Consider the following 21,214-nt stretch of genomic DNA (forward strand, 5'->3'; position numbering starts at 1 on the left):
ACTTTCATGATTCTCTGATTCTATTCAGGAGTGTTTGGCATGCTGTTCTTGAGGTGTTGATAGCAGCAGGAATATTTAAGTCAACTGGAGGTGTTCTAATGGCAGGAGTAAGAGAAGATATCTAAAGAAAGGAGAACATCACCTTTGATTAATTCTGCTCTACAATATGTTCCTTGTCTTATGACAAATAGAATTATTCTGCCTTTTGCAGAATGCTGTGGGAAGGAGCAGAAGCAGTGAGATGACACACAGTATGACAAGGACACAACATTGATTAAAGACAGCTGTATGTTTATTAGTCAACAGGGCATAATTGCTCAGGAATAGAAAATGAGCTACTGGTTGTGCTGCCTCACCAATCTGGGAAGCTGTCAGTGTTCTAATTTGGGCTATCCTATAACAGTTTGCAGCTTCATGACACCTTCTTTTTGACCTCAGAGTGCCTTGCAGCTCGATGAACCTCACCACTCTTTCAGGGCTAAATGGGGGGAAAAATGAGCAGTTTCTGGTGCCTTAATGTTGCTGTGTCCTCTGCCATCAGGAGATTCAGTGGCAGCTGCTGGAGAGGCTTTGCTGCAGGTTGCTGAAATGCTCTTTTCTTGCTGTGTCATGGTGGCAGTTGGACCTTCTGCCTTAACCTGACACACAGCACCAAGCCATGGCTTCTGTGGCAGGTCTGTGGTGTAGTGCTCTGGAGAAGAGAAGGCTCCAGGGAGACCTTAGAGCTGCATTCCAATATCTGAAGGGGACCTGCAGGAAGGCTGGGGAGGAGCTGTTTGCAAGAGCTGGCAGTGATAGGATGAGGAGCAGTGGTTTGAAACTGGAGCAGGGCAGATTGAGGTTGGACATCAGGAGGAAGTCCTGCACAGTGAGGGTGGGGAAATCCTGGAACAGGTTGCCCAGGGAGGTGGTTGAGGTTCCATCCCTGGACACATTCATGGTCCAACTTGATGTGGCCCTGAGCAATCTGATCTAGTTGGGGGTGTCCCTGCTGACTGCAGGGGGGTTGGACAAGATGACCTTTGAGGGTCCCTTCCAACCCGATGCAATTTGTGTCAGGATTATGAACTGAAAGATTGAAAGTGCTGCTGGTAAAACCCATCTTATGCTCTGAGTAGTGGCAGTGCCAAGCAAGGGCAGCTTTGTGCTGTTGCCCAGTTAACCCTGGACAGCAAGGGTGGATTTTACTACCAGAGAGGCTGAAATCCCTGGGGCTGTTTAGTCTTGAGAAGAGAAGACTGAGAGGGGATCTGATCAATGTCTATCAATAGCTGAGGGGTAGGGGGCAAGGGGAGGGGGCCAGGCTCTTTTGGGTGGTGCACAGTGATAAGACAAGGAACAAGAGGTTCAAACTTGAACATAGAAGATTTCACCTCAACATGAGGAGAAACTTATTTACAGTGGGGATGATGGAACCCAGGGGGGTTGTGGAGTTTCCTTCTCTGGAGACTTTCCAACCCCACCTGGATGCATTCCTGTGCAGACTACCCTAAGTGATGCTGCTCTGGCAGGGGAGTTGGACCTGATGATCTCTTGAGGTCCCTTCCAACCTCTGATATACTGTGAGACTGTGATACCAGCCTCAAGACCAAGTGTTTTGCTTGCTCCTCCTTGAACTTCCTTTATTTTTGTTTGTTTGGTGGTTTGTTGTTTTTTTTTTTTTCCTTCCTCGCAGCCGTTTCTTGAACAAAGCTTTTCAGTTGTGGTCCAGTCAGAAGAAGTTCACCTCCACTTTCATCAGCAATGTCATGTCTCATGTGGCAACAGAGCATGCTGCACCAGCTTGGATGTTACTAGCTAAGGTGGCAGGTTCTTCACCCAAGCTGGATTATTCCAAGGTCATTGAGTGCTGGGATGACATCAGCAGGTACGTGTGTGTGCTTGGAGCTCCATCCTGCCTTCTGCAGGGAGGAGGTGGGGGTGAAGAGGAGGAACAAAGCAAGTGAGCACTTTCTGTCCTTCCACAGGCAGATTGCTGTGCAGCTGCTTGGATCAGGGCTCTTGATTCAGGCAGGCAGCTCTGCAGCTAGGAGGCAAACAATGAATGGCCCACAGATTTTATTTTTTTGTGCAGTAACCAACTCTTGCCTTAAGCTTTTTGAGTTCTCATTTGCTTGGACAGCTCTGCCTTAAAAATGCATACCCCAGCTGGAAGGAATTTTTCTCCTGTAATTTGGTGGTGTTCCTCTGTGTTAATGTTTGTCTGCTCTGCTGTTTTCCAGGCAGCAGAACACCAGCACTGATACTACAGGACACATACTCTCTGTCATTGGTCATGTTGCAAAGCACCTTCCTAAAAGCACCTCTGAGAGGCTGATTGGTGAGTGGCCCTGAGAAACTGCAGAGGGGAAGGCAGGGTTCATGCCTCCCATCTTTAGAGAATCATAGAGTCATGGAATGGGTTGGGTTGGAAGGGACATTGAAGATCATCTAGTTCCAACCCCCTGCCATGGGCAGGGACACCTCTACCAGCCCGGGTCCAACCTGGCTTTGAATAATCCCAGAGACATCCATCCCATTGACTCCAGCCCTCTTCAGCCTTTGCCAATTCAGATCAAACCCTCTTGGCACAAGCTGGGTTTCCCTTAGGGCACTGCTCCAGCAGTAGGTTGCAAGACAAACAACCCCTTCACAGTTATTTCTTCTCTCTAAGAAGTTGACCAGCTCTGAAAATTCTCACTTGATTTATGTGGTCTCATTTTCAGGTAGTATCAAGTGGTGGCTGAAGGGGTCTGGGTGTCCCTTGGAGGTGATCAGCCCAGCTGTGGAGACTCTGCAGAAGCTGTGCCATGCATGTGCAGAGGTACCTGAGGAGGCACAGGTAGGACTTCAAATATGGGTTTTAAAGCACTTTTTTAAAGCACAAATATGGGTTCTTTCACACTTAGGAGAGCTGTGTCTTGAAGGCAGCTTCTGTCTCCAGTCTGCAGCTTGGTTAACACTCTAAACAAAGAATCACAGAATGGTCTGGGTTGGAAGGGACCTCCAAAGGTCATCCAGTCCAACCTCCTCTGCAGTCAGCAGGGGCATTCTCAGCTAGACCAGGTTGCCCAGAGCCCTATGATAGCCTCACCTTGAATATCTCCAGGGATGAGGCCCCAAGAAGAAAAAGATTTGACCCTGGCAACTTGAGTCACCTTGTGCCTTGGAAGGCAGGATGGATTGGTGGTTTCTGGGTGCTTTAATTAGTCAGGTATGATCACCACAGTGTGTTGGCTTACAGCCAGGATGTAGGTGTGCCTGTACATTGGGCACCTCAGCAGTTCTGACACCTTAGCTGCCATATCACAGAATGTTGGGGATTGGAAAAGACCTCTGGAGATCAAGTCCAGCCTGCCTACCTGCCAAGGCAGGTTCACCTAGAGAAGGTCACACAGGAACACATCCAGGTGGGTTTGGAATGTTTCCAGAGATGGAGACCTGTTCCAGGGCGTTATCACCCTTCAATTAAAGGAATTCCTTCTCATCTTTAAATGGAACTTATTTTCAAGTCTGTGCCCATTGCCCCTTGTCCTGTCTCTGGGCACCACTGAGCAAAGCCTGGTCCCATCCTCCTGACACCCATGCCTGAAGTATTGATCAGCATTGATGAGATCCCCCTCAGGCTGCTCTTCTCCACACTGAACAGCCCTAACTCTCTCAGCCTTTCCTCCTCACAGATATGTTCCAGCCCCTTCAGCATCTTTGTAGCCCTTTGCTGTCCCATCTCCAGCAAGTCCCTGTGCTTCTTGAACTGGGGAGCTTAGAACTGGACAGAGTACTCCAAATGTGGCCTCACCAGAGCAGGAGTAGAGGAGAACCTCTCTTGACCTGCTGGTGGTGGTTCTGCTGGAAAGCTGTGTCAGTTCCAACAGGTAGCCACAGTGCTTTAGATGGTAGCACAAGAGAAATGATGTTTTATTGTCATCATGAGCTGGTAGAGAATTAGCTTTTGTTTGTTTGTTTGATTCCTCTCCACCCTTTAGAATTTCTTTTCATCAGGATGGAAGTACATTTTCCACCCCGACACTTAAAAATTCACACAGCCAGCCTCAAATGTGTTGGACAGACATGAAACAGTCACCTAGATCCTTTTTGTTGGAGTCTGTGATTTCTTGTAATGGAGTAAACTTTGGGCTGTGGCTCATTAAAAAGCCAGCTTCTCCAAGGTGTTTTGACACTTGCATGCATGCTTTGATGTGCAGAAAGAACTTTCAAGCTCTGAGGCACTGTCTGATTGATTTCAATGGGCCCCAGATTATGAAAAGGACTTTGAGATTAGGCAGTTATGTGTGGATAGGTTTTTAAAGCTACATTTTGTTTAATTAATAGAGTGCCGACTTAATTTTGTTTAATTATGGAACAGGAGCTGCTCAATCAGGTGTGTGGAGATTTGGTATCCACCTGTGCAAGCTACATTTCCAATATAGTCCTCAAAGAGGATGGAGCAGAGCAGCTGCAGGAAGGTCTCTTGGTAAGTGTGGTTCCCCCTGCACTGCTTGCTGTAGGGGTACTGGAAGTTGGTGTTTCTGAAAGTTCACAGCAGCAGCTGATGTGAACACCTTGTGTGTCAGCTCCTGATGGAAGCTGCTATATGGGGGAGCAATAAACCAGCTTTCCAGAACCATAGAATTGGTTGGAAAAGACCTCTAAGATCGTTGAGTACAACCAGCAACCCAACCCCACCAAGGCCACCAAACCATGGCCCCCAGTGCCATGGCCACAGGTTTCTTGAACACCTCCAGGGATGGGGACTCCACCACCTCCCTGGGCAGCCTCTGCCAATCCCTGACCACTCCTTCAGCGAAGAAATTGTTCCTAATCTCCAACCTAACCCTCCCCTGACACAATTTTAGGCCATTTCCTCTCTTCCTGTCACCTGAGACTAAGGAGAAGAGACCAGCCCCCACCTCCCTGCAACCTCCTCTCAGGGAGCTTAGAGAGCAATGAGGTCTCCCCTCAGCCTCCTTTGCCCCAGGCTGAACACCTCCAGTTCCTTCAGGTGCTCTTTACCATTCCTGTTCTCCAGACCTTCCCCATCTTTGTTTTCATTCTCTGGACCTGCTTCAGCCCCTCAGTGTCCTGAGAGGCCCAAAACTGAACCCAAGATTGAGGTGAGGCCTCAGCAGTGCCCAGTACAGGGGCACCATCACATTCCCCCTCCTGCTGGCCACACTGTTGCTGATCCAGGCCAGGCTGCTGTCGTTCCACACAACAGTGGCTTTGAGGATGTGATACCCTCTGTATTTCTAGCAAAATGGCTTTTTTTTCCTTTGCTTTTCTAACACTTCTTAGAGGAGCTGTTGGGGAAATCATCCTGTGAAACTCATGGAGTGCTTTGAGGTCTGTTTCAATGCTGTTAGTTGCTGGGGGCAGGTTCTAGCCTGTTAAACACACACATATCCCCCCTCCCCCCCTCCATTTCTCTTTCAAAGTTTCACCTTCTGTTCCTTAACCACTGCCACCTTGAAAGGACTGAGGGAATTTCAGGTTGCTATTGGAGGAGCACCTCACCAACTCCTGCTGACTTAATTTGCAGCTCAGCCATTGCCTTTTGACTGCAGTGTTGTTCTTTCTCTGTAGGTGAAACACCTCTTCATCTTGGGTGAAGCTGCACAGCTGTGTCCAGCCAAAGTGGAGAAAAGAGTCTTCCTTTTAATTCAGTCCATCCTGGCTGCTGGCAGTGAGGACCAAGGTGAGGCTCTCCCCTTCCTGCCTTCAGTTTTGCATTTGCAGGCAACACTCTTTAGCAGAACAGCATGATTTCATTCCTCACCTGTTCTTTGCTAGCTTCTAGTTGTGCAGATGGGGAGGAAATTCCAGCTTCTCAGCCCCTGTCTCAGTTCAGAGGATCAGCCATGCCTCCAGTGATCAGAGCTCATGCCTTCATGACTCTAGGTAAGTGCCATGCTGCAGCAGAAGCCTGCCCTGGAGGATCCAATTCTCAGCCCTTCTGGTGGAGGTTCTGCTGGAAAGCTGTCTTAGATTCACAGAGTGGTTTGGGTTGGAAGGGACCTTAAAGAGCATCCAGTTCCAACCCCCTGCTGTTGGCAGAGACACCTCCCACCAGCACAGCTTGCTCAAGGCCTCATACAGCCTGGCCTTGAACACCTCCAGGGAGGGGACATCCACAGCCTCCCTGGACAACCTGTTTCAGTGTCTCCCCACCCTTGCTGGAAAGAATTTTTTCCTAGTATCAGTGGCAGCTGCAGCAGCCACAGTGCTTAGAGCTTGCACTGCCTCAGCTCACAGCTTCCAGCAGTGCAAATATCCATGGTAACAAGTTGCACACACCACAGGAACTCTGCCACCTATGTCCCTGCTGCTCTGGGTGGGTACTGCACTAATGGTGATCAATGTTTTTAGCAATGTCCTTCACAACTGTGCTCTCCTTGTATTTGGGGCTGGTTGGTGTCTGGCTGAAGGATCATAGTCATGGAATTGTTTTGGTTGGAAGAGACCTTTAAGATCACTGAGTCCAACCATCAGCCCAGCACCACCATGGTCACTAAACCATGTCCCACAGTGCCGTGGCCACAGGTTTCTTGAACACCTCCAGGGATGGGGACTCCACTACCTCCCTGGGCAGCCTCTTCCAATCCCTGACCGCTCTTGCAGCAAAGAAATTGTTCCTCATCCTACTTAAACCTCCCCTTTTACAATTTCAGGCCATTTCCTGGCCTTCTATCACCAAATCTATCACCTCACATGTGCTCCACAGAGGATGAGGAAAACTTTCTGCTTTTTGGTGCAGTTTAGAGCAGATTGACTGCCAGCAGTTCCTTGTTCCCAGCATGAGCTAAGAGCTCCTTTGTGATAGGAGCCTGGTCAGATCTCCATCTCCAGTTTTAGGGAAAGCACTGAAAGTTCTGGTTTTGTGGTGCCTCTGTGGTTAGGAACAAATCTCTTGCAGATAGACAGCATCATTCTTTCCTTAACTGCTTTGGGGAGCTGAATGCTGCTGTTGAGAGCTTAGCAATAGTGCTGGAGCAGTGATGTTAGAAGGGAGGCTGTTTTATATAGAGCTGGGTTAGTGATGCTCCTCAAGGTGGGTGTCTCCCTGCTATGCTTATGACAGCTGGGGCTGTTCTTTTTAGCTGCCTTGAATAATACCCTGTGCACAGAAATAGTTCCCTGTGAGGGAGGGAATTTGACATAGAGACCCACACTATAGGTCTGAGAGGAGTTTGGAAGAACTCCTTGAAGAATCATTTCTTTGAGGGATGCTGCAGATTGCTCATCAAGCTTCAGCATTTGTTTCTTGCTTATTCCCCTGCTTGTGTCCCACTTCCTTTCCTGCCTCGTGTTGGCCTCAGGGGAGGCAGGAAGCTGGGCTGTGGTGCTTAGGTGTGATGGTTTGAAGCTGTCTTTTTAATTTTTTCCTTGCAAAGTTCAAACAGAGAAAATGAAAGAGTGTAAATAAGTCACTATTGGGTGTAAGAAAGCAAAATACTGATTGTTCTAAACACTTCCATTGGATAGATAGAAATGTTTAAGAACTATTACCCAAAACAAAGTGGGCACCCTGCACATTCTGCAGTGGGGGCAGTTGCTGGGCTGTCTGGCTGCTGTTTCTTCTTCTCTTCTGGCTGAAGATAACACACACTGACCTTGGCAGCTAAGTTAACAACTTTCTGCTTTAACTAACTCTGCTTTCTGTCCAGGGAGGCCTGGGGGGGGAAGCTCCTGGGAGAGAGAGAGGCCCCTTTGGGAAGGGTCCCCTTTGGGGGGAAGCAAAGGGGGAGCTTGGTTGTGCTTTTCTGTTGATTGTATATATTTGTAAATGTTGTGAATTTTGTATATTTGTACATATTCATTGCATTTCATCGTAGATTGTAGATTCTGCTTGTAAATGCAGCTTTCATTTGCTTCCAGACTGAGCTAGCCTGGTTATTGTCAGTGGAGGGGGGGAATTTCAGCTCACACTGACACATTTTTATTTTTGGCGCCCAACGTGGGGCTCGATTGCTTGTATGATTTATTCCTGTTCCCAGCACTGACAGCCTGGGCTGTGCTTCGCAGGTAAATTGTGTTTGCAGCACGAGGACCTGGCAAAGAAATGCATCGCAGCTCTGGCTCGGGAGCTGGAGGTGTCCCAGGAGGTGGCCGTCCGCAACAACGTCGTCATCGTCCTCTGCGACCTCTGCATCCGCTACACCTCCATGGGGGACAGGTACATCCCCAACGTCTCCCTCTGCCTCAAGGACCCCGAGCCCTTCATCCGCAAGCAGACTCTGATCCTGCTCACCAACCTTCTGCAGGTAATCGTAGAATCAGTCAGGGTGGGAAGGGACCTCAAGGCTCAGCCAGTCCTAACCCCCCTGCCATGGGCAGGGACACCTCACACCACAGCAGGTTGCTCACAGCCACATTCAGCCTGGCTGCAAAACCCTCCAGGGATGAGGCTTCCACCACCTCCCTGAGCAACCTGTGCCAGTCTCTCACCACCCTCATGGGGAAGAATTTCTCTCTAACATCCAATCTCAATCTACCCATTTCTATTTTTGTTCCATTCCCCCCAGTCCTGTCATTCCCTGACACCCTAAAATGTCCCTCCCCAGCTTTCTTGTACCCCCCTTATGATACTGGAATAAGGTCTCCTTGGAGCCTGTTCTTCTCCAGACTGAACAACCCCAACTCTCTCAGTCTGTCCTCATAGGAGAGCAGCTCCAGCCCTCTGCTCATTCTCATGGCCCTTCTCTGGACACCTTCTAGCACCTCCAGATCCTTCTTGTAATAGAGGCTCCAGAACTGGACACAGTGCCCCAGGTGGGGTCTCACCAGAGAAGAGCAGAGGGGCAGAATCACCTCCCTGGCGTTGCTGGCTATGCTTGTCTTGATGCAGCCCAGGATGTGATTGACTTAAGGGCTGCAAGTGGGTAATGGAGGCCTCAGGCATGTATCTGACAGCCTGTGCTGAGTACTGGCAGCCTGAGCAGTGAGGGTGATCCTTCATCTCACACAGAGTGGAAGGGGTTGGAGGGAACCTCTGGAGATCCATAGGTTCATAGAATGATTTGGGTTGGAAGGGACCTTAAAGAGCATCCAGTTCCAACCCCCCTGCCATGGGCAGGGATACCTCCCACCAGCCCAGATTGCTGAAGGCCTCATCCAGCCTGGCCTTGAACACCTCCAGGGAGGGGACATCCACAGCCTCCCTGGGCAACCTGTTCCAGTGTCTCCCCACCCTCACTGGAAAGAATTTCTTCCCATCTCCAGTCTCCATCTTCCCTATTCTAGCTGAAAGCCACTGCCCCTTGTCCTGTTACTACAAGCCTTTGTCAAAAGTTCCCTCCTGGCTTTCTTCTAGTCCCCCTTCAGGTACCAGTTCATCTACTCCAAAATCAGGTTCTTCTAGAGCAGGGTGCACTGAACAGCATCCAGGCAGGTTTTGAATTACTCCAGAGATGGAGACTCCCTCACCTCTCTTCTGTCTTTTCTTTGTTTCTTTGAATTCTCTTCAATTTCACTCCTGTATGAATGAAGATAATGAGCATCACAGCACCTTTTTCTCCCACTCTCTCTGCTTATTGTTGTGAAGATGTAAATGATAGAATCACAGAATTGTTTAGGTTGGAAAAGGCCTCTAAGATCATCCAGACCAAGCATCAACCCAACACTACCATGGTCATTAACCATGTCCCCAGGTGCCATGGCCATACCTTTCTTGAACACCTTCAGGGATGGTGACTTTGCCACCTCCCTGGGCAACCTGCCCAAGATGTTTACCCTCCTGATGTTCACGTGAAGCTAACCAAGGCAGATTTGGAGTGCATTTTGCTCTGAGAAGGGTGTTGAAGAGCACATGTGTCTCAAGATGGGAGAACAGATTTTTCATGTTTCTATTTTCTTTTTAATTCATATCTGTGGTAAACCTAACTGCTTGCTGCTGTGGCATTCGTGGTGTTTAAAGCATCCTCCAGAAGTCTGGCTGCTGAGGGTTTATTTTGTGTATCTCCAGCTGCAGTTGTCAGATCCTGACTCTAGTCTGAAGGCTCACATGCTGGGTTTTGCCTGCTTCAGGTTGAATCTTGTCTACCATTTCTTACAGGAGGAGTTTGTGAAATGGAAAGATTCTCTCTTCTTCCGTTTTGTCAGTGTCTTGGTGGATCCAGATCCAGATATTGCTAGGTAAGATACTCACCTGTGAAACAACCAAGGAATTGAAGATCAGAGAAGTACTCAAACCACTCTATCTTCCACCTTCAGCATGCAAAGAAAAAATTGCAGTGACAGAGCAGATTGTGCCTGGACCTAGGTGATCCTAGATATCAATCCAGGCTGGGGGATGATGAGATCAAGAGCAGCCCTGCAGAAAAAGACTTGGGGGTACTGGTAGATGAGAAGCTGGACATGAGCCAGCAGTGGGCACTTGCAGCCCAAAGGGTGGAATCCCCTCCATCAGGTCCATGCTTGGGGTGGCTGCAGGGCTCCAGGGGTGGCTGCAGGGCTCCAGGGGTGGCTGCAGGGCTCCAGGTGAGGTCTCCCCAGAGTAGAGCAGAGGGGCAGGATCCCTCTCTCCATCTCTGTCCATGCTGCTTTGGATGCAGCCCAGGCTGCCATTGGCCTTCTGGGCTGCAAGTGCTCATTGCTGGCTCCTGTCCAGCTTTTCATCCACCAGCACCCCCAAATCCTTCTGCTCTCAATCTCATCATCCCCCAGCCTGGATGTAGGGCAGGCTTGGACCCCTTGCTACTTGTTCCTACCTGGAACAGTTCATCTGAAGATTGGTGTTTCCAAAGCCACCATCCTGTCATTGCTTCCTAGGCAGAGTCCCACTCTTTGCTCTTCAGGGAGTTTTCAAACATCTAAAAATGTCTTTCCAGTAGATGGTGACATTGCAGCATCATGTTCCTAGGGCTTTAGCTAAGGAACATGGTGCTGTTTCTTTGGGAGCCTTTTTTCTTTTGCATCTGCATTCAGTGCCTGCTTCCACAGGAGAACACATTCTTCAGGTCTGGGATTGACTTCCACCTCTTGCAGGGTTTTGCTGATTAACTTTGTGCAAAGTACTTGAAGTGTCTTGGCCACAGTGCAACTTAACTTATTCAAATAATGAAAGTTTGGTGCCTGAATTCGAGTTCAAATTGATTTCTCTCTCTCTGTTCAATGGCAAAAAGTTAAAGCAGTGTTGTGGCTGCTGAAAACATCTCTCTCCTTCTGGATGGAGAAAAAAGTCTTCATGTCAATAAGCTGAGATCCTTGCTCAAGCCCAGATGGAGCTAGGCAAGAATTAAATGTGGTGAGGGAGATGTAGCAGAGGACAGCCCATCCCCTGGCTTTACAGCTCCTGACCCTGCACTGTATCTCAGGGGTGGCTTTTGGAAGCTACCAGCTGATGAGTTCTTCCTTTCCCTCCTTTCCAGGTTTGCAGAGTTCTGCTTGGTGCATCTCTTGCTGAAGAGGAATCCAGCCATGTTCTCCCAACACTTCATTGAGTGCATCTTCCATTTCAATAGCTATGAGAAGCATGAGAAGTACAACAGGTTCCCCCAGAGTGCAAGGTTTGTATCTCCTCAGTGCCACCTGATGGGCTGTCTGGCCATGCAGAAAGTGCTGGTGGTATGCAGTGGGGGAGAAACAGGGTTCAGTTGGCTGCTGCCTTCCCCATGAGGAGAAACTTCTTTACAGTGAGGGTGACAGAGCCCTGGAGCAGGCTGCCCAGGGGGGTTGTGGAGTCTCCTTCTCTGGAGACTTTCAAACCCCACCTGGATGCATTCCTGTGCAGACTACCCTAAGTGATCCTGCTCTGGCAGGGGGGTTGGACCTGATGATCTCTGGTTCCAACCTCTGATATACTGTGAGACTGTGACACTGCTGGGAGGACTTCTGTGATTCTATCACACACAGGATTGTTTTGGTTGGAAGAGACCTTTAAGATCACTGAGTCCAACCATCAGCCCAGCACCACCATGGTCACTAAACCATGTCCCCAAGTGCCATGGCCACACATTTCTTGAACACCTCCAGGGACTGGGACTCCACCACCTCCCTGGGCAGCCTGTTCCAATGCCTGACCACTCTTGCAGCAAAGAAATTGTTCCTCATCTCCAACCTAAACCTCCCCTGGCACAGGAGGGGTACACGATCTCTGGGCACTTGCTGTGCCTTAAAAGGTTTCTGGGTGTTGAAAGTGACATTCAACTATTCCTTGCTGATTTTTCTTTCTTTTTTTTTTTTTTCAAGTCTTATTATTTCTGTGAGCTGTCATAATGTGACTTAGCCCTTGTGAAATGTTCTTGCTCTGCTACAGGGCGAAGAATCTCTTCTCTCTGAAGGGAAAAGATAATAGAGAGAAGAGGATGCACATCTACAGGTTCCTGCTAGAGCACTTCACAGATGAGCAGAGGTTCAACATTACAACAAATATCAGCCACAGCATCCTAGGTAAGGGTCTGGCACTGAAACTCTGGCAAACAAAGAATTGGTGTCTATACATCACAGGATCACAGAATGGCAGGGGTTGGGAGGGACCTCTAGAGATCGAGTCTAACCCCCCTGCCAAAGCAGGCTCACCCAGGGCAGGTCACACAGGAATGCATCCAGATGGGTCTTGAAAATCTCTAGAGAAGGAGACTTCACAACTTCTCTGGGCAGCCTGCTCCAGGGCTCCACCACTCTCATACCAAAGAAGTTTCTCCTCATGTTGAGGTGGAATTTCTTTGGTTTCAGATCTCCAAATGGACTCTGTGTCATTAGGCTCTCGATCCAGCTCTGTTATCATCCTGCTTTTCCTGGCACTGCTCATCCCAGTAAAAGACTTCCTTCTTCCCTGTGTGTTCCAGCATGCTTTGTGGATATGGTCCTTCCATTGGACTTGGAAGCCAGTGAGCTGCTTTCAGACACATTTGAAGTCCTTAGCTGCAAAGAAATTAAGCTATCAACTATGAGATCAAAGCCTGATGAAGATGTGCAGCCTGATGAAGATGAGATGGCAATGGCCAATGCTGTCATGCAGGTGGCACAAAAGAAGCTCATCTCACAGGTGAGTGGCGCTTGATCTGGTGTGGGAAGAGGGCTGGCCACCATACTTGGGAGGCTTTCTGTGACAGAGAAGCTTGAGCAAGCCAGCCAGCAGGAGTAAGGTAGTGACCAGCACTGGTGAGGCCATGCCTTGAGTACAGTGTCCAGTTTGGGGCACTGCAGTCTAAGGAAGACATTGAGGGGCTGGAGTGGCTACAGAGAAAGGCAGTGAAGGTGGTGAGGGGTTTGGAGAGCATGGCTTGTGAGGAGAGGTCTGAGGGAGCTGGGGTTGTTTAGCCTGAAGAAGAAGAGGCTGAGAGGAGAACTCATTGCTCTCTACAGCTGCCTGCAAGGAGGTTGGAGTGAAAGCAGTGTTGGACTCTTCTCCAAAGTAATTAATGACAGGACAAGAGTTGACCTCAAGCTGCACCAGGGGAGGTTTGGGTTGGGAATATGGAACAATTTCTTTGCTGCAAGAGTGGTCAGGCTTTGGAACAGGCTGCCCAGGGATGTGGTGGAGTCACTGTCCCTGCAGGTGTTTGGGAAGCAAGTAAACATGGCAGTTCACTCATGGTCATGGAGGTGTTGGGTAGAAGATTGGACTTGATCTTAGAGTTCTTGTCCAACCATAATGATTCTATGAAAATGGCCCAGGTAGCATACACAGGAATGCCAGTGACCTGCTGTGCCTGTAGGCTGTTACTCAGAGTCTGTAGGTCCACCCTGATCCAAGGGCACCTGTGGAAGCTCTGGGTGTTGTCCAAACACAACCTTCTGGCTAGATTGGGGTCAGTCTGATCAGAGATGCATTTCCTCTGCAGGCTCTGAAGCTGTGCCAGGCTCCATTTGTTCTGCAGCTTTCTCAGTTGTGAAGCATTTGAGTGGAACAATGTTGCGTGTTTTTTTTTTTCTTTTGGTGCATCTTTTGGCTGTTTGCCTTGGGTGTAAGAAGGCAGTGAATTAGTGATGGATCTTAAAAGTCTCCACTTATGTTAAAAGCCCAGCTCTGGGTGCAGCCTAAGAGCAGCTTAATTGCAGTAATTCCCCTTCTGTGCTGTGGGAGCTCTGCTCACTTTAAGCCATTCAGCTGACCACAGAGTGCCTTCTCCTTGGCTTCATCTTCTAACTGCTCATGCCTTCTTCAAACTAAGGTTCAAAAGAAGAACTTTGTGGAGAATGTCATCCCAATAATCACATCCCTGAAGTCTTTGATGGAGCAGAAGAGGATCCCAGCTCTTAAGGACCTTATGAACTACCTCCGGGTAAGGGGAGGTGTTTCCTTGTTGGGACTTGGTTTTTTCCTTCCCTCTCTCCAGCTAATGTTAGATGTGCAAGCAGCAATGGAACAAGCAGCCTTCTTAGAAGGAAATTGAGAAGGCATATGATGTTGTGATACTGCCACTGTGTTAAATAATGTAGGAGGTGGAGGGGATTTTAGATAAGGATCTCACAGTGTGTTAGGTGTGAACCTCCTCAGTGGAATGTGGGCAGAAGGAAAGCTGGAAAGCTTTCTCCATGTTCTGAAGTACCAATTGGAATCCAAACTCTTAGTCTGTTAAAAACACCTCTGCTCTACCAACTGGTATTTCCTTTTGCACTTAAGCAGCTGTGATCTGAATGGAGATATTGAAGCAGTAGACAGGAGAGGTGTCTGAAAGAGTTTCACCATTCCTTCTTGCTCCAGGAAATGATGCAAGATTACAGAAATGAAATCAAAGACTTCTTTGCTGTGGACAAGCAGCTGGCAGCCGAGCTGGAGTATGACATGAAGAGGTATGAAGAGCAGCTGGCCAGTGAGAAGGAGTCAGAGCAGGAGCAGGTCTCAGCAGCTCAGGCAGAGGTTGGTGGTGGTGGTGCCATTAACTCCCTCCATGTCCTGTCTCTGCTGAAGTTGGTGTGCATGTCACAGCCAGACCCTTGTGTGTCTGTTATAGCACTGTGAACAGAGTGCTTGTGTAATGTTCTCATTCCTCTTGGTGTTTGCTGACAGAAGCTTTGCTTTCCAGAGTCATTTAATATGCTCTAGAATGACAACAAACACCACATGTTAAGAGGAGCAGCAAACAATTAATGGGAGGAGGATTGAATTTAGAGGGAAAGCTAAGTCAAAATCACCACAAGCTGTGCTTGCATGTTGTGTTGCTCTCTGTTCCCAGAGAGGTAAAGAAGATGAACTCTTTCTTCTTGACCTGTTTATTTTGCCTGATTTTAGGGGTATACTGAGTGGAAACTTGCATCTCTCTTAGTCAGGCAGATCCTCTTTTGAAGGCAGTGTAAAGAAATGAGTTATGTGCTTGGGGCAATTGTCCTGAGCTATTTTAGGTACCTACCTTAAGATGAGATGACTTCTACCCTGGAAGTACCTTTTTCTCTCTGCTGACTCTTTTTTTAAAAGAGCACCTATATATAAACCTCTAAACTAGGACATTTGTACCCCATCAAGGCTCCCTGTTCCCTCCTTGTTAACATTTTGTCCAGCAACTCCTTTCTCCCTAGCACCCCTTTACATCCATCACACAAAGGCCACTTCTCCAGCACGCAGCATCTTGTACCCATTGTTAGTCACACCATCTCTTCTCCTGTTTTCTGTAGCAACCCCCATCTTTGGAGGCAGCTGTACCTTCTGGTGGCTGCAGTGACAATGCTCAGTCTCCTGTAAGTGGGAGGCAGTCCCTGCCAGCTGGATCCAGGCCTTCCTCTGTGCCTTTGGAGTTTGCTACACCTAACTCTCCGAAGCAGCCATTGCTCAGACACAGGTATGGGTTTCTCTTTGTATTACCAGTTGGGATCTCCTGCAGGGCTGTTGCTCTGCTTATCCCCTCACAGAGTGGTAGGAGTTAGAAGGTACCTCTGAAGATCATCCAGTCCAACCCCCCTGCTAAGGTAGGTATACCTAAATGTCACACAGGAACTCATCCAGGTGGGTTTGGAATGTCACCAGAGATGAGACTCCACCCTCTGTCTGGGCAGCCTGTTCCAGGGCTCCCTCACCCTTCAATGAAAGGAGTTCCTCCTCATATTTAAATGGAATTTCTTATTTTCAAGTTTGTGTCCATTACCCTTTCTCCTGCCACTGGGCACCACTGAACAAAGCCTGCTCCCATCCTCCTGATACCCACCCTTGAAGCATTGATCAGATCCCCCTCAGGCCACTCCTCTCCAGACTAAACAGCCCCAACTCTCTCAGCCTTTCCTTCTCACAGAGATGTTTCAGTCCCCTCAGTATCTTTGGAGCCCTTTTCTGTCCTCTCTCTGACAAGTCTTTGTCCTCCTTGAACTGGACTCAGTATTCCAGATGAGGCCTCACCAGGGCAGAGCAGAAGGGGAGAAGAACCTCCCTTGAGCCACTGGCCACCCTCTTTTTGATGCAAGTCCTTATTTATTGACATGAAAGTCAGCGGAGTTGCAGCATAACCTTCTCCCTCTGATGTTTAAGATCATAAGGGATTGAGAGGGGACAGCTCTCTCTTGATCTGCATCTCATCTGGCTTTGCAGAAGGAAGTCACCTGATTGTTTCTGTCCCCTTCTTTGCCTTGCAGGCCAGTATCCTTGAGCACCTTTGCTATCCTGAACTCTGCCAGGAAAGTCATGGAATCCCAAAACAGGCAGCGCAGCAAGAGCATTGGAGGACGTTTATTGGCCGCATCCCTTCCATCCAGCACAGCTGGCAGCAAGCAAGGTAAGAGCTTGACTTCAGTCCATTTGTCACAGCCTGATTGTTAGACCCTTGAGGTCTCTAAGTGAGTACAGTCCTGTTCCTAATCATTTCCTTGTCATTCCTAGCATCCTTTCAAAGCCAGCAGTCTTCTGGAGGAAATGTGCTGGTGACGGGCAGAGCAGTCAGCACACCAGAACGTAAGTGTCCCCCAGAGCAGCCCTGCCTGGCCACACTGGGCTGAGCACTTGTTCCCTCAGAGAGGCAGCACTGCGTGGCTCTGCTGAAGAGCAGAGAAAGTCAGTCATTGATTGCTGTGGATTCTTGATCTCTCTAAATGGCTGTGGCAGAACCATAGAACTGAGAGGGGATCTTATTGGTGTCTATCAATATCTGAGGGGTGTGTGTCAGGAAGGTGCCAGGCTCTTTTTGGTGGTGCTCAGTGATAGGACAAGGAGCAATGGATGTAAGTTGGGAAACAGGAAGTTCTGCCTCAACATGAGGAGATATTTCTTTGGTGTGAGGGTGCTGGAGCAGGCTGCCTGGAGAGGTTGTGGAGTCTCCTTCTCTGGAGACTTTCAAGACCCATCTGGATGTGTTCCTGTGTGACCTGCCCTAGGTGATCCTGCTTTGGCAGGGGGGTTGAACTTGGTGATCGTTAGAGGTCCCTTCCAACTCCACCACTCCTCCACCACTCTTTGATTCCATGGGTGCTTTCTGACCCATGGTTGTAGCCAGGTGGGGGTCAGTCTCTTCTCCCAGGCACCCAGCAGCAGAACAAGGGGACACAGTCTCAAGCTGTGCCAGGGGAAGTATAGGCTGGAGATTAGGAGGAAGTTCTTCACAGAGAGAGAGATTTGCCATTGGAATGTGCTGCCCAGGGAGGTGGTGGAGTTGCTGTCCCTGGAGATGTTCAAGAGAAGCCTGGATGAGGCACTTAGTGCCATGGTCTGGTTGATTGGATAGGGCTGGCTGATAGGTTGGACTGGATGAGCTTGGAGGTCTCTTCCAACCTGCTTGATTCTATGACAGACCTGCAGCACTCTGCAGTGTCCCTTTCTGAGGTGCAAGAGGCAGATATAGTCAAACACAAGTGGAGCTGAGTTCAGGAGTAGATTCCTGTCCTTTACATCAGTTTGTTGCTCAGCTCCTTTAGGGCATCTCTGTTGTAATGTGAATTGTGAGAGTGATGAACACAGATTCACAGATTGCATTGGGTTGGAAGGGACCCTCAGAGGTCATCTTGTCCAACCCCCCTGCAGTCATCAGGAACATCTCCGGGTGCCTAGGGCCACATCAAGTGTGATCATCAGTGTTTCCAGGGACTGGGACTCAACCACATCTCTGGGCAACCTGTTCCACCCCTCTCATTGTGCTGAACTTCCTTCTGATGTCCAACCTAAAACTGCCCTGCTCTGGTTTCATATCATTGCCCTTGTCCTAACACTCCCAGCCTTCCAAACAGTCCCTCCCCAGCCTTCCTTTAGGTCCCCTTCAGATACTGAAACGCAGCCCTAAGGTCTCCCTCGCACACTCTGGAGAAAGCTCCAGCTAGCTAAGCTGGGAGCACAGGTCAGTGTCTGAGGGGCCAGCTGTCCTTAAGGCAGGGGTGAGATGTTTGGGGAGGGGTGGGTGTTGCAGAAGCAGGGCTGCCTGCCTGTGCTCTGGGGCTGCCTGTGCAAACAGGCAGAGATAAGGCAGTCAGCTGTGCAGCGCTCTGCAAAGACCTGACAGCGGCGGGCAGGCAGCAGCAAACCAGCGGCAGTGGTGTGCATCCACTGGAAAATCTGACCCTGCTCTTCTCTCTGCTCTGCTGTTCAGCCAGATTTGTCTGCTCAGTGTTTCTCTTTGCTGCCTGAGCAACAAGCAGTGCTGAAGGGTCTGGAGAACAAAGCTGATGAGGAGCAGCTGAGGGAGCTGGGTGTGTTTAGTGTGGAGAAGAGGAGGCTGAGGGAGACCTCATTGCTCTCTACAGCTCCCTGAAAGGAGGTTGCAGTGAGGTGGGACTCAGTTTCTTCTCCCTAGTATCAGGTCTGAAATTGTGCCAGGGAAGGTTTAAGTTGGACATCAGGAACAATTTTTTTTGCTGCAAGTGTGAGGCTGCCCAAGGAGGTGGTGGAGTGCCCATACCTGGAGGTGTTGAAGAAACTTGTGGCCATGGCAGTCTGGGACAGGGTTTAGGGGCCATGGTGGTGCTGGGTTGATGGTTGGATCTTAAAAGTCTCTTCCAACCAAAACAATGCTATGATTTTGTGATCTCTGTGCCAAAAAAAAAAAAAAATAAGTGGGGGGGGTGTGTCATGGTTTTTTGGTTTTTGAGAGCAGGAATCTTGAAGCACCACATCTCTGGCTGGAAGCTTGCACGGCTGTTTCTCTTAAGCACCATATGGTGGAGAAGGAGGCAGAGGAACGTTAATCTGCAGTGCTACTAGGGCTGAATTGCTGCTTCTCTTGGAGGCAGCATGTGTCCTTCAGCAGGGAGACAAACTGTACAGAGCAGCTCCATCACTTGAGCGAGCGTGTGTTGAGCCATCTGCGTGGTGGTGCTGGGCCTTGCAGGCTGACAGGCAATCAAAATAAACCATCCTGACTCCTCTGCTCCAGCATTCCAAAGCTATCACAGATGCAGTTCTTTGTAAACCACTTTGTACTCGAGGAGTTAAGAACAGCTGTCTCTCCTCTATCTTGACTCTTCTGGCTGTCACTCCCTCCCCTGCTGTCTTTGGGTCTCCTTCTCAGCTCCTGCTGCTTCCTTTGAGAAGGGCTGGGTGGGTCTGGTGCTTCTTCATGCACCCTGCACAAAGCCAGGACACCTACAGGACAGTCCTAAGAGATGGCAGAAGCCAACTAAGGAGATAGATCAAGTTGGATTTCCACTACAAGCTTCAGTGATTCCTTTCCAGCACAGGGAAGCAATTAAAAAGCAGACCCAGTTAGTCTGTAGAGAGAAGTCCTTTCAGCAGAGTTTCCAACTCCTGCCCTATAAAGCACTTTTTACCTTAATTCCTTCTGAAAGCTTCTGGGAAACATGAGCATAAAACAGAGCTTTGAATAAAGTAAAATCTGAATATTGTGACATCTTTCCTGAGATAAATGACAGGGAAGAGACAGCTGACAACTATGGCCTATTCAGGCAAGCTAAATTTTATCAGGCTTCCTTGTCAAGTGATGCCTCTTGTCTGGCTGCAAGCAGCTCCTCACAGAAAGGCTGCTCAGGTCCTGTGTCAGTCTGCAGGGGCCCCCAGTTCTGACTGGGCAAAGCAACTGGTCTGAGACTAACCTGCTGTTGGGAAAGATCATAGAATCATAGAATCAGTCAGGATTGGAAGGGACCACAAGGATCATCTAGTTCCAACCCCCCTGCTGTGGGCAGGGACACCTCACACTAGATCAGGCTGGCCAGAGCCTCAAGATGGCAAAGCATCAGTAGAAGCTGTGGTTCTCCCACCTAGGCAGCACAAGGAGCTGCCTGACTGAGGTCATATACAGAGCAGGTTGTAAATCTGGAGTAGGAAGCTGATGGGCACAGCAAGTTCAGCAGAGTGTTGAGGCTGGGTGGGACACACTGAGGATCTCCCCTATGGGGAGAGGCTGAAAGAGTTGGGTCTGCTCAAACTGCTGGAGGGAAGGCTCTGAGAGACCTTAGAGCATCCTTCCTGTACCTGAAGGGAGCTACAGGAGAGCTGGGGAGGGACTTTTGACAAGAGCTGGGAGTGCCAGGATGAGGGGCAATGGCTTTGAGCTGGAAGAGGAGAGACTGAGACTGGAGATGAGGAAGTGAGGATGGGGAAACGTCGGAACAGGTTGTCCAGGGATGTTGTGGCTGACACCTCCCTGGAGGTGTTCAAGGCCAGGTTGGATGAGGCCTTGAGCAACCTGGGCTAGTGGGAGGTGTCCCTGCCCATGGCAGGGGTGAGGGTTGGAAATTGATGGCATTTAAGGACCCTTCCAACCCAACCCATTCTATGAATCTGTGGCTTGCTGTGCTGAAAAAGAGAGCTGTGTGTGTGCTTGCAATTAACTGGATGTTCTTCCTCTGTGACACTGAAGTGCTCTAAGACAGCATGCCTTGCCCTCTGGCCATGTCACAAGCTGACTGCTAATATGTGCTTGTTCTTTCAGAGACCGTTCATGACTTGACTTTTGGTGCTGGGGTCAGTTACATCAGCTTGACGCACACACCGGGTTCAGCTCCTCCAGGCAAGTTATTTTTGTGGTTCTAATTTGAGAGGAGGAAGGGGGCAAAGAAAAGGAAAAAAATTCCCAAATGATCATGTCTAGCATTTTTTAAATATGAAAATATCTGCATTATTTGCAGGGAATAAGGAGGATGAGCAGAGAGACATTATCTGTTTCATGTCACCAGAGAAACCGTGAGTTCAACGTGGGTCTGCAGCTGCCCTCACAGCACCTGGGAAGCCCTACAAGAAAGCTGGGGAGGGACTTTTGGCAAGGGCTTGGAGTGACAGGATGAGAGGAAATGGCTTTGAGCTGGAAGAGGGGAGATTGAGACTGGAGATGAGGAAGAAGTTCTTTAGAGTGAGGGTAGGGAGACACTGGAACAGGTTGCTCAAAGAGATGTTTGAGGCCAGGTTGGATGAGGCCTTGAGCTACCT

At 49.2% G+C, this 21,214-nt stretch overlaps 1 protein-coding gene across 1 annotated transcript in view; it reads left to right on the plus strand.

Moving 5' to 3' along the window:
• The window catches only part of NCAPD3 (non-SMC condensin II complex subunit D3), a 40,178-nt gene that overhangs the window by 18,719 nt on the left and 245 nt on the right, over positions 1-21,214 (plus strand). The window contains exons 15-32 of the mRNA XM_054395572.1: positions 1,676-1,867; positions 2,223-2,320; positions 2,706-2,821; positions 4,346-4,453; positions 5,563-5,674; positions 5,770-5,877; positions 8,002-8,240; positions 10,031-10,110; positions 11,346-11,483; positions 12,233-12,366; positions 12,765-12,964; positions 14,094-14,204; positions 14,627-14,782; positions 15,535-15,698; positions 16,483-16,622; positions 16,727-16,798; positions 20,721-20,798; positions 20,917-20,971. Of these exons, the coding sequence (XP_054251547.1) occupies positions 1,676-1,867; positions 2,223-2,320; positions 2,706-2,821; positions 4,346-4,453; positions 5,563-5,674; positions 5,770-5,877; positions 8,002-8,240; positions 10,031-10,110; positions 11,346-11,483; positions 12,233-12,366; positions 12,765-12,964; positions 14,094-14,204; positions 14,627-14,782; positions 15,535-15,698; positions 16,483-16,622; positions 16,727-16,798; positions 20,721-20,798; positions 20,917-20,971 (2,301 nt within the window). The remainder of the gene's footprint in view (positions 1-1,675; positions 1,868-2,222; positions 2,321-2,705; positions 2,822-4,345; positions 4,454-5,562; positions 5,675-5,769; positions 5,878-8,001; positions 8,241-10,030; positions 10,111-11,345; positions 11,484-12,232; positions 12,367-12,764; positions 12,965-14,093; positions 14,205-14,626; positions 14,783-15,534; positions 15,699-16,482; positions 16,623-16,726; positions 16,799-20,720; positions 20,799-20,916; positions 20,972-21,214) is intronic.

The sequence above is a fragment of the Indicator indicator genome, chromosome 34 (assembly GCF_027791375.1).
Source record: "Indicator indicator isolate 239-I01 chromosome 34, UM_Iind_1.1, whole genome shotgun sequence".
Lineage (NCBI taxonomy): Eukaryota > Metazoa > Chordata > Aves > Piciformes > Indicatoridae > Indicator > Indicator indicator.